This window comes from Typopeltis vanoorti, chromosome 17, assembly GCF_054136105.1.
Source record: "Typopeltis vanoorti isolate ZY-2024b chromosome 17, IOZ_Tvanoo_1.0, whole genome shotgun sequence".
NCBI classification, from domain to species: Eukaryota; Metazoa; Arthropoda; class Arachnida; order Uropygi; family Thelyphonidae; genus Typopeltis; species Typopeltis vanoorti.
Genome location: NC_143565.1, coordinates 105,031,655 through 105,048,054, shown reverse-complemented (window position 1 = coordinate 105,048,054; position 16,400 = coordinate 105,031,655). Strand labels below are relative to the sequence as shown.

At 33.8% G+C, this 16,400-nt stretch overlaps 1 protein-coding gene and 1 pseudogene across 1 annotated transcript in view; both read right to left on the bottom strand.

Annotated features, from left to right (window-relative positions):
* Positions 1-16,400, bottom strand: part of LOC150097737 (WD repeat-containing protein 43-like) — a 200,893-nt gene that overhangs the window by 117,125 nt on the left and 67,368 nt on the right. Inside the window, exons 4-5 of the mRNA XM_090407367.1 lie at positions 12,574-12,691; positions 6,979-7,100 (exon numbers count right to left, since the gene is read on the bottom strand). Of these exons, the coding sequence (XP_090263493.1) occupies positions 6,979-7,100; positions 12,574-12,691 (240 nt within the window). The remainder of the gene's footprint in view (positions 1-6,978; positions 7,101-12,573; positions 12,692-16,400) is intronic.
* LOC150097738 (signal recognition particle RNA) lies at positions 8,616-8,831 on the bottom strand (annotated as a pseudogene).

Genomic DNA, 16,400 nt, shown 5'->3' with positions numbered 1-16,400 from the left:
TTCATTGTTGATGAGTCTTGCTATCTAGTATCTGGCAGATATTTTTACAAAGTGCAATGAAATTATCTTATCATTACAAGGAAAGAATATTACAATTTTTAATACAAGAGATAAAATTGCATCTCTTGATAGGAAGTTGCAATTCTGGATTTCTACAGTTGAACAGAATAGTTTTGATTGTTTTCCCACCTTGCATGAATTTTTTGACTGAAATAAATTCTAAAGTAAATGAAGAAGTATCTAACGTAATTTTAGAACACTTGCATGACTTGCAATCAACCCTTTTGCAATATTTTCCAAAATCCAGTGACGACAATTCCTGGGTTTTGAATCCCTTTATACTGACAGCTAAGCCAGCAGGCTTCAGCGCAAGTGACTATGAAAATCTAATTGACTTAATTAGTGACTGATTTAAAACAAAAATACAAGGAACTGCCAAAAAATGATTTCTGGACAAGTGTGTCAAAACTAGCTATTCTTGTTTTACTTCCTTTTACAACGACATTTATGCGAGGCAGGATTTTCATATTATGCTGCAACCAAATCAAAGTCCAGGAATAGATTCGACGCTACACCAAATACGAGAATTCAACTTTCTAATATTGTGCCTGATATCAAAAGAATTTGTAATTCAAAGACCCAAAAACATCGGAGTCATTAAGAACTTAATTTGCAATATACGTTTTACTATTTTTATGTTTTGTTATTAATTAACTTATTATTAATTTATTAATTAACATTTGACAATAAATGATTATTTTTTCTTAACGCTTAGATTTACTCATTTATTTTATTTATATTTAACCTACAAAACCAGCACACAGGAGAAAAAGTCTGCATTCACTCGTAAGTACTTATAATAATATTATAAATTTTTGATCAGAATGGGATACGTCAATGAAAATCAGCACAAATTAATTTAATAATGGTTTAATTGGTGTTTAATTAATTAATAATTAATTACCAAACATTAATAACTAATTAACAATTATTAATTAACAATAAAATAAGCTAAATTGCCAATTAATTGTTAATTAATACAATACAAAATAACCAAGGTGTTCCGTGAACATTTCAGGATTTGTGAAGTGTTCCGTCATAGAAAAAGTTTGAGAAACCCTGCACTAGAGCAAGAGATTGACACACTGAACAGCAGAGTAGGAAATGAATCCCACCAGGAATATAGAAATATTTTGGGAAAATTCAGAGAAAAGGGCAAGGCTAATAATAAAGCTAAGTATCTTCTGGATATCTGCTCAATATATATATACTAGTCATTACTAACACTGTTCTTACATAAAGATGTACATACACAAGTCCACATGGAGAGAAGACACAAGAAATAAGAAAAGCCTTACTGTTATTATTATCATCATCAACATCCTTTCAGGGATATAGACCCAGTGGCTTGTTGCAGTCTCATTCCATCTTTTCCTTGATCATCCCTAACTTCTACATCCTCCAAATGGGTGGTATGGGAGTATTTTTTTTTTTTGGAGTCTTGAACTGTCCATTCTTTTGATATGTTCAATTCACTTCTTTCGGTATTTGCATACTTTGTCCAATACCGAGTCTATTTTTAGTTCTTTACGTACTTCTGTGCTGCTGCTTTTTTTTTGTCCCAGAGTATAGCTTGCTGTCCTTCACAGGAACTTCATTTCTTCAGTTTCTATTCTTTTTTCTTCTACAGTTTATGAATTATGGTCCATAATTCATCCTGTTATCTATAGAAAGTTTCAAAATTTGATATCAATGTCAGCTTCTTTTGTATATATATCTTGGATATCATATATATATATATATATATATATATATATATATATATATATATATATATATATGATATAGCATATCCAAGATACAGTGGAACCTCGGTTGCCGAACTTAATTCGTTCCCGAAGGCTGTTCGGAAACCGAATTGTTCGAAAACTGAAACCATTTTCCCATAAGAATTAATGTAAAATGGATTAATCCATTCCTGCACCCCAGATGATTGTTTATTTAAACCTTTACAACAGCACTTCATGCATAAGATCGTATAATGAAAATGCATAAAATCTTACATAAAAAGAATAAACACAATAAATAGATAAAATACAGATGAAAACTGATCGCCTCTTTATTTTTGAGTATTGTACAGATCGTTGATTTCGCCATACCGAACTGCATAGCAAGATCCGAGACACGAACGCCATTTTCATGGTTGGATATGATTTCTTTTTTCATCTCTATAGTGGTTCTAACAACTTTTCTTTTCGCTTTGCTGCTATCACTATTCTTCTGTGGTCCCATGGTGGCTTAATTATTAATAATTTATGGAAAAAAAAAAAAAAACACAAAGAAAATCAAGAAAACTCACTGCAAATTCGAGCAGGTGTCTGCACTGAATGAAGGCTGCTGCGTAACTGACGCTTTCCCGCCTTACAGCTCAGCACGTGATTTTCCATTTGCCTGTTTGGAAACCGGGCATTTTTTGTTCGGGAACCGAATCGTTCAAGAACAGAGGCGTTCGACTGTATTTGAAGTAGTTAGTTTGTTCTAATATTTTCAATCATGATTTTACTTCTGACTGGAAATGGCCCTTTAAAAGCCACGATTTTTGTTCTGTCTGTTGATATTTATTTGCATTCCAATTTTTTTTAGCAATTATGTTTAAGCAGTATATTGATCTTCGAAATTCATCTTCACTTCTTGCTATAATTATCTAATCATCTGCAAAGAAAAGGGTATTAAGTATAGTTCCACGATCCAGTTTAAATGTTAGTTTTATATTTTTCTTCCATTTCTTTACTATTTCATCCATATAGATATTAAATAAGAGTGGCGACGTTGGGAATCCTTGACGGGACCCCTCTGTTTATTGATTTGCATTCTGTAACTTTTCATTGATTCTTACAACTATTCAGTTGTTTTGATTCATGTTAGTTATTGCAGCATGAAGCTGATTTGGAATGTTTAGATTTTTGAGTATGGTCCATAGTTTGTTCCTTAAGATCATGTCCAGTTCTTTCTGGTAATCTAAAAATGTTATGTATATTTCTATGTTGAATTCGTAATGTTTTCCATTAAGATTTTTAATGTAAAAGCTGGGTCAATGCACAATTGTCTTTTTCAAAAGCCATTTTATTCTTCACAAAGTTTATCTTCTACATGTGATGTAAGTTTTGAAGTTAATATCTGTGACTTATTCCTTTGCAATTTTCAACAGTTGCACTTATTTCCTTTATATATATATATATATATATATATAGAAATGATAATTGCCTTATTCCAATGTTCTAGGATTTTTCCATGCTGCCAGATATTGTTAAATAATTTTAGAAGTCATTTAATTAAAGGATGCCTGCATATTTAATAAGTTCTATATTAATTCCATCCTCTACATGTGATTTTCCTGATTTTCTTTGCTGTATTGAATGTTGGATTTTCTAATGTTATTTCTTCCACTATATAGTTATTAGTTAGCGTTATATCCGCTTTAGATTCATTACTATCTTGCCATAAGTTTTGGAAGGAGTCCAGCCAGGTTTTCTCTGTGATTATTTCAAGTTTCGCTTTTTCTTTTACCTTCTTATTCATATTTCTTAGAATTCTGTATGTATTTGGCTTCTTCACTGTAAGATCTCTTTCCAATTTTGCTATGAAGTTATCCCATGTTTCTCTATTCTTTTTACTGGCATGCTTTTTTTTTGCTACTGCTTTTTTGGATTTATCATTAATTTCTGCTTCTAGTGATTCTGTGTTTATCCATTGTTTATGTGCTTCTTTCTTGTCTTTCATTATTGCTTCAATGTTTTCATCGAAGTTTTTTATTCCCTTTCTCCTCTTCCATTTACTTTATGTTCTGAGACATGTTGGTGAAGTTATTAATATATTTTTTAAATTCATCTATTCTATCTCTATATCATTATTTTCTTTCATGTGCATTTATTTACATTTATATTCAAATTTATTTGTTTTATGTTTATTCTTTGCAAATAAAGGTAGGTAATACTTTTATCATCCAAGAATTGAACTCTAAAAGATTCCTGGAAATTTCTCTTAGCATTGATTTGGTTGATTTAAAACAATCTTGGGGGTATTCTTAATTTCCTTGTAAGAGACAGTGATCAAATTCTATTTCTGCATGTCTAAATACCTGGCTATCTAGTATCATATTAGCTATTATATAATGTATTATACTTTTAGGTTTCTTGTTTTCCAAGTGAATTTATGGCAATCTTTATGCGTGAAAAAAGGATGTGATTTTCAAGTTATTTGTGGAAAAATCCCTTAGCCCACTCAACATCACCAGAGTTAAAGATCAGTACTATCAACATAAGAAGCCTGAACGGCAAAGTAATGGAGCAAGCTGAGGAATTAGATAAGTACCAGATCGACATAACAGGGGTGACTGAAACAAAAAAGACAAAAACTGGTGAGATCTTTCTGAGCAATAGATACAAATTGTTATATTCAGGTAATGGCAATCAAGGAAAAGGAGTAGCAGCCATAGTATTCAACACAGAATATGAGGCTAATCTTCATGAATGGCAGGCAGTCTCAAGTAGAGTAATGTGTGCAAATATGAGAATGGGGAACTGGACAATGAGACTTATTTGTGCCTATTTACACTTTTTTCCATCAGTCCCCTGAAAAGTGTAAAAAAGGGGTTTTACTATATATACCGGGTGATCCAAAAGTCACAGAAAAAAATAAAAATTCAATAATTCGAAAAGTATAGACAGTAGTACGATGCAGTTTTCACAGAAATGCACAGAAAGACATGGGATTTTTTTTAATAACGAAATATTTTATTGCCAGAATAGTTACATTTGTCACTGACAGGGTCACTTAAATAGAATCTTAGCGGTCCTGGGACTGCTGCCTGTCACTATTTAAACCGTGAAGTATGTAAATTTCAGATGTAGTGAATACTAAAGTCAAACTTTCAGCATTTAACGTTTATCACTGAAGTTAAACATTCTGCCAAGGTGAGGCATGTTATCGTTACAAGATAAAGCACTTTTAGTTAAGCTGTATTATCAGAACTCCGAATATGCAAGAGAGGCGAGCACTCCATAGTGTAGCATTCATGGATGGAGCACCTCCGCACATCACAGGTCCTGTCCAGCACCTGCTGCGATCGACATTTGGCGATGACTGTGTCCTCAGTCGCTCTTTCCTGCACGAATGGCCACCAAGATCTCCAGACCTTACACCTTGTGACTTTTGGTTATGGGGCTACTTGAAGTCACAGGTGTACAGAGGTCGGTCGACATCATTGGCCAAAGAAAGAAGCTATTCGCCATCATGTGGCAGGAATTACAGCTGAAACCCTCTTCGATGCTGTGCAGGGTGTCGTGCCACGTCTGACATCCATCACATTGAACATTTGTAATCCTAGCTGCGTTGCGAACTGTGCTGCGCCACTGCACAAACTACTGACACAACTGAAGCGCCACCTGTCGGTGGCAAATGTAACTATTCTGGTAATAAAATTTTTCGTTGTTTAAAAAAAATTCCATGTCTTTCTGTGCATTTCTGTGAAAACCGCATCATTCTACTGTCTATACTTTTCGAATTATTGAATTTTTACTTTTTCTGTTACTTTTGGATCACCCGATATATATGTGTATACTCCAGATGATGACCTCAATATGAAGAGTGAAGCGTCAGGAAATTAAAATAATTATTTATAACATGGTTGTAGAGTCCATGATTTGTGTAAAATGAACAATTTTCTTACTTATTATAATTATAGCAGCATATAGTTTTAAACAGTCAAAGACCCTAGTTCAGTTGTAACAATGATGCTCTTTGGTTGGAAAGACCTCTTTTAACAGCTCATCTCTTTTAATAGTTTTTCAACTTGAAAACAGATAAACTAACCAGAAGAAAAACACAATTTAAAAATAAAATTTATTCTAGCAGATAAGACTAGTCAACTACTCATCATCATCATCAAATTCCTGCCATGTACCCTCAAGGGGTGTACAGGATATGACAGTACTACATGAAAAAATTACATCATTACTAACTTCCCATCTACAATTTTACTCCAAATCAGTCTGTTACTTGTCAAGACTCCAACATTATCAGATCATTATTTTCTATCGTCAAGGCACTTTGTACCGTATCAATCCACCTAAATCTTGGTCTTCCTCTGGGTCGTTTTCCTGCCAACCTGCAGAGAACACTTGTTTTGCTAATCTTTCCTCTCCCATTCTATTTAAGTGACCATACCACCTGAGATTAGCTCTGCTAACGCATTCCTATATGCTGACAATGTCAAGTTCTTTCCTAATATCCTCATTTTTAATATGATATTGCCATTGATGCCATCTGTTCACGCCTCTAATCTTTCTCAGGACTCTCATATCTGCGGTCTCTAGTCTTTGGTCAAGTATTTTACTTCTGACCCAGCTCTCAGATCCATAAGTTAAAACTGGTTTGAACACTATGGTGTATACAGCTAATTTAGTGTTCCGACTAATTTCTTTCTTATTCCATATGAATTTATTCAATTGACTTCCCACCATACCAGCTTTGCTGATTCTGTCGTCGACTGGTCACCTTACTCTATTAAGTAAACCGATGATATCTAGGCAGTAACAGGCCTTAAAAGACCAAAGATGAAGGAAATAAAATTTGCAAGAAGCCGAATTTGTTATATTTCATGTTTTCGTGTTACAAAATATAATTTTCTCTAATTCACAATTATCTCTCTTTCTGTCTCTTTTTTAAAGCAACGAACTTAGCCAAAATTATGTCTCAGTATATCTATAACATACTGAAAAAAAAAAAAGTTCCATTTTTAACATCTAATCAAAACAAGTAGATCTGTACCTGTTTTGTATATTTTAATATACAAGATTCACTTGTTTTGATTCCAATTAAAAAATCATTCTGACCATTATCATTAAAGACACAATTTTCATACATGGATCAAAACAAAAATGTTTAATAGTATTAAACCAACTCATTACAACTACTCACCAGGCACTTATTACTCGATCATTAACTGCTGCAGACAAAAAATAAGCGCCATCACACAAATTCTTCTCTGAAAGAAATACAGGCAATATCCTGAAGACTTCTGTTGCATGACCATTAAATTTCTATAAGAGAAAAAATTATTATATTTTCTGATATACTGTTTTTCTCTTAGTATAAAGAACAGATATGTTGAAAGACCTGAAAATCAAGATACCGTATAATGAATTACATTATATAATTTCGTTATAAAAAATTGTAATAAAACAGTTAAAAATTAAACTTCTTTATCAAATACTGAATACAAAAATTTATAATTTTTAAAATGAAATATTAATTATTACTATGTATGATATTCAGTCAGTCATGAAAGAAATGCCATATTTATTAAAAATTCTGACAGGTAAAATTGATGAAATATTGAATATGGAAGTGATCATATTAAAACTTGTTCATCAAGTTCTCATTTTACCTAATTTTTACAGGCCTCCTCCAGACAACTGCAGCAATAACATATTCTATCTAGAATAAGCCGCAGCTATCAGTAATTTTTATACTGCTAAGTACATTAGATTAGACAGAGCCCTTTTAAAAGCATTTGCTCTGTCTAAAGCAGATGATCAAAGGGCAACCTAGCCTAGTTAACTTAATAGATAGGTTATACACTCTACAAACAATAGCCTGGAGTTGAATCCCACCATTGGTATGGATGTTTGTGGTCTTGAAAGGTTGAAGATAAATCCCTCTTGTAATACCAAGATTCTTACAGAAGGCATGAAATGGGTTGAAAAAATGCCATGTTTGGTCTCTGACGTGTGGTTTTTGGATTATCTAATCTTTTGTCCACACAGGATATCTGTGCTTAAATTCATAGAAGGTTCCTAAGTATATAAAAATAAAGTAAAACGCATTAATATGTAAGAAAGTTTAAAATTTCAAACATTATTGAAGAAAAAAATTAAAAAGTTGAAAACAAGACTAATTGTTGGAATCTCAGTAAACGCTGAAGAAAATATCGAGTGATTCACTGGGGAAAGAGTTGTGTGTAAGGATAGAAAAATAAGAACGCCATGGTGGACACAAAGTTAAAGAAGAGTCCTAGAAAAGAAGAAAGCATACTGAAAGTTCCTAACAAATAAGTTGAAAGACATTCTAAACGAACACAGAAAAATGTAAAAGAGCTAAGCTATGTGTAAAAGTAGCTACACAAAAGTTATGGAAGACTTCAGGAAGAATACAGAAAATAAATATCAGGAAAGTGGCAGAATGTTCTGGAGACTATTGAAAAAACTTAAAAATGGAGAAAAGAGTACTGTAAAAGGAATCAGAGATGACAAAGAGACATGGAAACTAAAGATATTTTCACATTATACAAACGGTTGAGAATTCATCATTATTATTATGCGACACCTCCAGGGAGTCCAAAGACTCATCAAGGGAAGGCACCTACTCTACAACTCTGTCTCCACCACTCAATTCACGATCTACACCAATGCCATCTACTTCCAACCGTCACCACTAGCATTTTCACAGACAATCACAAACAAACATCCATTCCCATGGTGAGATTTGAACCTGGCTGGAGAGTGGATACACTAACCACTCAGCCAACCATGCCGGCAAAAGAATTGGATCTAGTTTTTGTTGGTCTGGCTGCCACTCAATGCCTGCTCACAAATGCAATCCCACTATGGTGCAACGCAGAAACTTTTGCATGCCGCGTTTCCGCCCTGGGCTGGTACGCTTCTCATTATTCAATGTGGTGACTCTAAGCTCCCTTGAAGCCACCATATTCATGCCGTACTTAGCACGGACATCCGAACAGGATCGTTGTGAAGCAGGACTCCAGTCCTCAAGTAAGTCATGGAAGTATGGATCCTTGTTATATTCCCATGGTCTTTCAACTGTTTTGTAGATCTGGAAAAGGCATAGGTGACATGACAAGGTGCCCAAAAAAAATAAATAAATAAAATAAAAAATAGCTTTTCTAAACTAGTTATACAAGATAAATAGAACATTATAAAACAGTAAAGATTCTATATTTAAGTTGTATGTCAGCGGTTAGAATTCAAGGAAAAAGTTTGATGTAAAATCAGGTGTAAGACAAGGGTGCACATTGTCTCCTTTGTCAGGTGACTTAACTAACTGTTGAACAAGTTTATAGATAGGACTATCTATGGATAAGGGAATATTAGATTTGTGGAGTTAAGGTACCCCCATAAATACAGGGTGATTTATCATGAACAGGTTTTTTGCTGATGTTTTCTTTACGCCTAGAACTCACTTTTTTATCAATAGATTCAGGATTTTTTTTTTCTTTTCAGATATAGTGAGTTATCGATCAATAATTTGCCAAATGTGATTACTATATTGCCAAATGAAGATTTTCAATCTTCATTTGGCAATATAGTAATCACAATATTTTTATTCCTATAACTTCTTTAAAACAGCTATTTCATTCTGAGGTATGGGAGGTTTAGATTTGTTTGGGATGCTAACTATGTCTAAATGCACATTACTGGATATTGAAAGTGGAAGATTGTAGATGCCCCATTCTATGTTCATCATAATTTCTAGTTTTCAAACTTGTTTGGGTGTAACAGCAAAATTATGACCACAACCATCTTGTATACAGCTAGTTTAGTGTTTTGGCTATTTCCTCTCTTATTCCATATAAATTTTAATCATTTTAAAGTGATCTCATTACAAATAAAGTACCAAAGAACTCTAATAAACATCAATCATCATCATCAAATTCCTGACATGTACCCTCAAGGGGTGTACAGGATATGATAGTACTACATGAAAAATTTACATCATAACTAACTTCCTAATTACAATTTTCCTCCAAATCAGTCTGTTACTTTTCAAGACTCCAACATTACCAGATCTTATATTTCTATCATCTAAGGCACATTGCACCGTATCAATCCACCTATATCTGGGTTTTCCTCTGGGTCGTTTTCCTGTCAACCTGGCAGAGAACACTTGTTTTGCTAATCTTTCCTCGTCCATGTGACCATACCACCTGACATTAGCTCTGCTAACACATTCCTGGATGTCGACAATGTCAAGTTCTTTCCTAATATCCTCATTTTTAATCTGATATTGCCATTGATGCCATCTGTTTACACCTCTAATCTTTCTCAGGACTCTCATATCTGCAGTCTCTTGTCTTTGGTCAAGTGTTTTACTTCTGACCCAGCTCTCAGATCCATAAGTTAAAACTGGTTTGAACACTGTCTTGTATACAGCTAATTTGTTCTGACTAAATTCTCTCTTGACTGCCTACCATACCAGCTTTGTTGATTCTGTTGTCTATTTCTATATTTAATTTACCATCTTCAGTAAAAATCGTGCCTAAGTAGCTGAAATGTTTTACTTGTTCCACAGGTTCCCCGTTCATAACACAGTTGACATTTTCAACAATTCTACCTATTTTCATTGTCTTTGTCTTTTTAATGCTGACCTTCATACCATATCTATTACAACAGTTATTCAATTTAATCAGGGAATCTTGCAAACTTGTAGCAGATTTATTCAGAAGTATAATATCGTCTGCATAAAGCAAAGAGCTGACATTAACATCTCCAATTCTGATATCATGTTTAATACCACTTTCCTTCATAATGTGATCCATATAGGTAATGAATAACAGAGGGGATAATGTACATCCTTGTCTCACAGAAGATTTAACATTAAACCATCTTCCTGTACTTTCTCCAATTCTAACTGCTGACTTACAACTCAAATAAAGACTAAGTATTGCTTGATATAGTGCCCCATTGACACCATATAACTGTAGCGTATTGAATAGCTCCTCTCTTGGCACCTTATCATATGCCTTTTCCAGATCTACAAAACTTAAATACTGGGCACTATTAGAGCTCTACTCCGATCATCAGGAATTTGTCCTTCTGTCCAGGCTTTCTGAACTATGCAGTGCAGCCACTGTAAGAGTTTTATACCACCATACTTCGAAATTTCTGGTCAAATATCATCTACTCCTGCTGCCTTTCCACATTTCAAGCCTTTGATGGCTTTTTCTACTTCAAGTATGGATATGTATTCCTGACTATATGCCTGTTGAGTGTTTTGTGCTGTCATCACTTCTTGTTTCATTTAGCAGTTTTTCAAAGTAATTACTCCATACTTCAAGGATATCTTTTTCTCCTGTTTTCATGTCACCTTTATCATCTCTAACTCCTTTTACAGCACTCTTTCCATCATTCCTAAGCTTCTTCAACAACCTTCAGAATATTTTGCCACCTTCTTAATATTTATTTTCTATATTCTTGCCAAAGTCCTCCCATGACTTTTGTTTAGCTAGTTTTACACAGTGTTTAGCATTCTAGAGGGATCTTTAGAGGGATCCAAATCTGGGGAATAGGGTGGATGTTCCAACAATTCATAGTGCAGATCCTTTAATTTTCCCATTGTCAAAACACTTTTGAGGGCAGGTGTACTGTCCTGATGAAAGATGATTTTTTCTTCTGCAACCCGGGTCTTTTCTCACGAATTTTTTCGTCTAGTCTGGTTAAAAGATCGGAATAATATTCCCCGGTTATTGTTTTACCCTTTTCAAGATAATTAATAAACAAAATGCCTTTAGCATCCCAAAACACCGATGCCATGACCTTCTCTGCTGATGGAACCGACTTTGTCTTCTTTGGCGCTGAACAACCGGCTTCTGTCCACTGCTTTGACTGCTGTTTGGATTCTGGTGTGTAATGGTGATTCCAAGTCTCATCCACTGTAATAAATCGATGCACAAAATCAGTTTTATTCTTGTTAAAATGTTCTAGGCAATGTTCAGAGATTTTCATGTGAGTGCGTTTTTGATCTGCTGTGAGCAAGTGCGGCACCCATCTTGCACAAAGCTTTTTCATTTGCAATTCTTCATGCAAAATATATCCTACACGTTCTTTTGAAATGCCCATAGTCTCAGAAATTTCACACACTTTGACTTGCCAGTCATCCAATACCATATCATGCACTTGATCAATGATTTCTGGTGTTGATACACTTTTTGGACATCCTTCATGTGGATCATCTTCAAGGCTGGTACTGCCACATTTACACTTGGCAGCCCATTTCTCAATTGTCAAAAACAAAGGAGAAGAGTGCCCTTAAACTTTAATGAATGAATTTCTTTTGGAATTAAACCTTTTTTGTAAAAAAACCTTCTTTTACAAAGAATTTTATAACTACACGATACTCAATTTTATCCATTTTTCAAGGGATACAAACAACACTTTTGCTTTAGACAGCTGTATAAAACAAACTACTTGATGGAATAACTTGCAATTTCACATGGATGCTTAGAAAAAAAAATCTCTTGCTGATAGTGTTGACATCTATGGTCGAGGCCAAGAACTTTTCAAATCACCCTTATAATGTCCCATTTATACCACATAACTAAAGCGTTTTGATAAGCTTTTCTCTTGGCACCTTGTCATATGCCTTTCCAGATCTACAAAACTTAAATACATAATACGAAAACATAAAAAAAACTTTGTTTTATGTTTTAAAAAAAAAAATGTTAATAATAACTACATATAATTTTCCTGCAACATCATATTTTAAAGATTTATTTACCTTTACTTCTGTTTTTCTTTCCAAATCCCACCACCTGATTGAACAACTTGCAGATAAAAGATTTTTGCTATCTATTAAACACAGAGAATGCACAGCACTTTTTTCAGCTTTCCACTTACTGAAAATAAAAAGCAATGTAAATTTACATTTGTACAAAGATTAAGTAGTTGTAAATGTGCAAACAATCCTAACACTGTCAGTTACTGCAGCAACAATTAATCTCCTACCCATTATACTATTTTAAATTCTTAACAGAAATAAACCAAAATTAATTTGTCAGAGTATGATGTTTGACAGACGAATATCATTCAACTATTTTTACATGAAAATCATTGAATATATTAATTTGAAAACATCTGTAATTTGAAAATTCCTCTTTTACTGTTCAGAGTTGGTACTTATTTCCAAAAAGGACTTAATTTAGGCTTCACTTAAGATTTCAATTTAAGCAATGATTTCTGCTTAATAAACTGGAAACATGAGAAAGAGTGTGTGTGCACGTGCACATCTGAGAAAGAAAACACAACAAAGATGAGTATCCCTAATAATACATTTTAATTCTTTGGAACTTAACAGACTGATGCTATCAAAAATGCATATATCAATGAAATGGTTACAATACATAAAGGTAGATTCAAGGATAACTGATTTGAGATAACTCATTCAGAGCTAAAAAATGGGATAAATGCTTGAACTGTGATAGCACTTGTTGATCAGTTGATGATAAACGTTAAGAAAATGCAACAGCATCAGTGAAAGATTATGCAAATTATTACTCTATGATTACATATGATTCTGCCATTGATGTCATCAGTTCACTCCCCTAATTTTTCTCAGAACCATCATATCTATGGTATCTAGTCTTTGATCAAGTGCTTTATTTCTAACCCAACTCTCAGATCTATAACTTAAAACTGGTTTAAACACTGTCTTGTATACTGTTAGTTTGGTGTTTTGGTATATTTCTCTCTTATTCCATATAAATTTATTCAGCTGTCTACCTACCATACCAGTTTTGCTTTTCTGTTGTCTATTGCAAGATTTAACCTGTAACAAGTAAAATATTTTAGCTGTTTTAGGCACAAAACACTGTACCTAAATAGCTGAAATATTTTACTTGTTCTATAGGATCTCCATTCAGAATGCAGCTGAAATTTTCTCTGCTCTTGCCTATTTTCATAGTTTTGGTCTTTTATTGCTAATTTTCATGCCAAATTTGTTACAGGTGTTATTCAATTTAGTTACTAAATCATGGAGACTTGCACTAGATGTGTTTAGGAGTACACAACATCATCTGCATAAAGCAAAGAGCTAAGTTTGACATCTCCAATTCTTATATCAGGCATAATGCCACTTTCTTTCATAATGATGAATAAGAATAGAGATAATGTGCATCCTTGTCTTACCTTGATTTTACATTAAACCATCTTCCTTTACTGACTTCATTTCTAACTGCTGACTGACAACTTACATATAGACTACGTATTGCTCTGGATACTGTTCCATTCACCATATAATTATATGGTGAAATGGAACAATGGAATAATCGTAGTGTTCTGAAAAAGCTTTTCTCTGGGTACCTTGTCATATACCTTTTCCAGATCTACAAGTACAAATCCTTGTCATATTCACACGATTTCTCAACCATTTGTCTTAAAGTGAATATCTGATCTTGACAACCTATTTGATATGAACCTGGCTTGTTCTTCTCCAAGTTTCTCTTCTACAATCTTTTTCAACCTCTTTTCATCAAGTATGCTTGCATAAATCTTACTTAGTAGAGAAATTCCTCTATAATTCTCACATTCAGTTTTATTCCTTTTTTATAAAATATGAGAGCTCTACTCCAACCCATTAGGAATTTGACCTTCTGACCAGGCCATCTGAATTATGCAAAACCTCCATACTTAAGTATTTCTGGTCGAATATCATCTACTCCAGCTGCCTTTCCACATTTTAAGTTTTTGACTGCTTTTTCAACCTCAAGTATTGATATGTATTCCTCTTTGCATTCATCTAAATTTTCTAGTATATTGCTGTCACTACTTGGTTCATTTAACAATCTTTCAAAGTAATTACTCAAGGAATCTAGGATATCCATATCTTCAGTTTTCACATAAACTTTATCATCTTTGATTCCATTTACAGAACTCTTTCTTCAATTTCTAAGTTTTTTTCAATATCCTCCAGAACATTTTGCAATCTTCCTGATATTCATTTTTTATATTCTTACCAGTCTTCCCATGAATTTTGTTTAGCTACTTTTACACACAGCTTAGCTCTCTTATGTTTTTGTCTGTATTCTTTTAGGGCATAAAAGTTAGAAACTTTTGGTATGCTTTCCTCTTTTCCAGGACTTCGTCTTTAACTTCTTGTGTCCACCTGGAATTTCTGGAACTGTTTTGTTAATTTATTCACAAAATTAATTGCACTTCTTACTCAAGCAAAGAGCAAAATTTGCCATTCATATTTCTCTCTTTGTTACTGGTTTTTAATACTGCAAAACTTACTAAATTAGAAAGCTCTAATTTACATTTCAGTATTTCACAGTACAAAAAACAAAAGAGTGCTATTAATTACAATGAATGCATGATATGGTGTCACAAGCAATGTCAGGACTTGACAGCAAAATTCCAGTTCCTTTTACTGTATTTCTGCTAGTTTGCAATGACAGTGATGTTTTGAATTACTTGTGGACATCATGAAAACATGACTTTCCAAGGTCCAGCTTTTATGCATACTGGACAGAAACTAATCATGATTCATCAGGAGAATTCCAGGTCAGATAGTGAATAATCTTTCAAGTGCTATTTGTACAAAGTATGACTGGAGGAGAAGATTAAAGCAGCAGTAGTGTATGTGTGTGTGTGTCGAGAATCCTGCTGAGGTCACATTTGAAGAGCAATTATTAAATTCTCAATAAGTATAGTTTAGCAGAGAATCAGTTACTGTATGTTCCACCTCTTTCGATTTCATCTCACATTCAACAATGACCATGAAGTCAACCAAAGAGCAATACATTACATGCAAAAAAAAAAGGCAAATCAACCAAAACTTTCCAGATCAATTAAATAATGATACAAAATCTTAGTTTTAATTTCAATGATGTTCACTTCCATCATTTTGACATAGCTCACCTATTTTTCCTAACAGAAATTAAATTTTTGGTCTCTTCACTCACCACCTATCTCATTATTATTATTTTTTAATTATATACTATTTCTTCCAACTACAGTAATTCAGCAGATAGAGGTGCTAAGGCATCAGCTATCAGTAATGATCTAACACAGGTCATTCATGTACAATGCTTGGAAATAGATCAACAGACACCATAGCGTGAGGAACAAACAGCCATGTGCCCACCTTAATAAGATGTAGGACCTGCTTTCTCTGCAATAACTGTAGCAATCCTATGTAATCTTCCTGTAGGCATGTAATGATGTACGAACTGTTGTGGAATGGATGTCCCTTGACACCATCCAATGCTCCAGTTCACCACACAGATGTTCAACAGGGTTGAAATCATGACTCTGTAGAGGCCAGGCAAGTGTAGTGATGTTCATGCAGTACAGCAACAGCCTTATGACATGATGCATTGCCTTGCTGAAAGAGACAAGAGCCATTCCATTCCATAGAAACAAAAAGTAGGAAGCATTGCATTGTCCAGAATGTTCAGATGTCTCTCTTAGTTCGTGGCACCACAAACAGGTGAGAGGCCAAACCAGGATAAACAAGATCATACCATCATACTGCCACCTCTGAATTTCATAGTTGGGGTTAAGCACTCTGGTAAGAGACTGCTTAACCTACACTCGTCCATTTTCTCA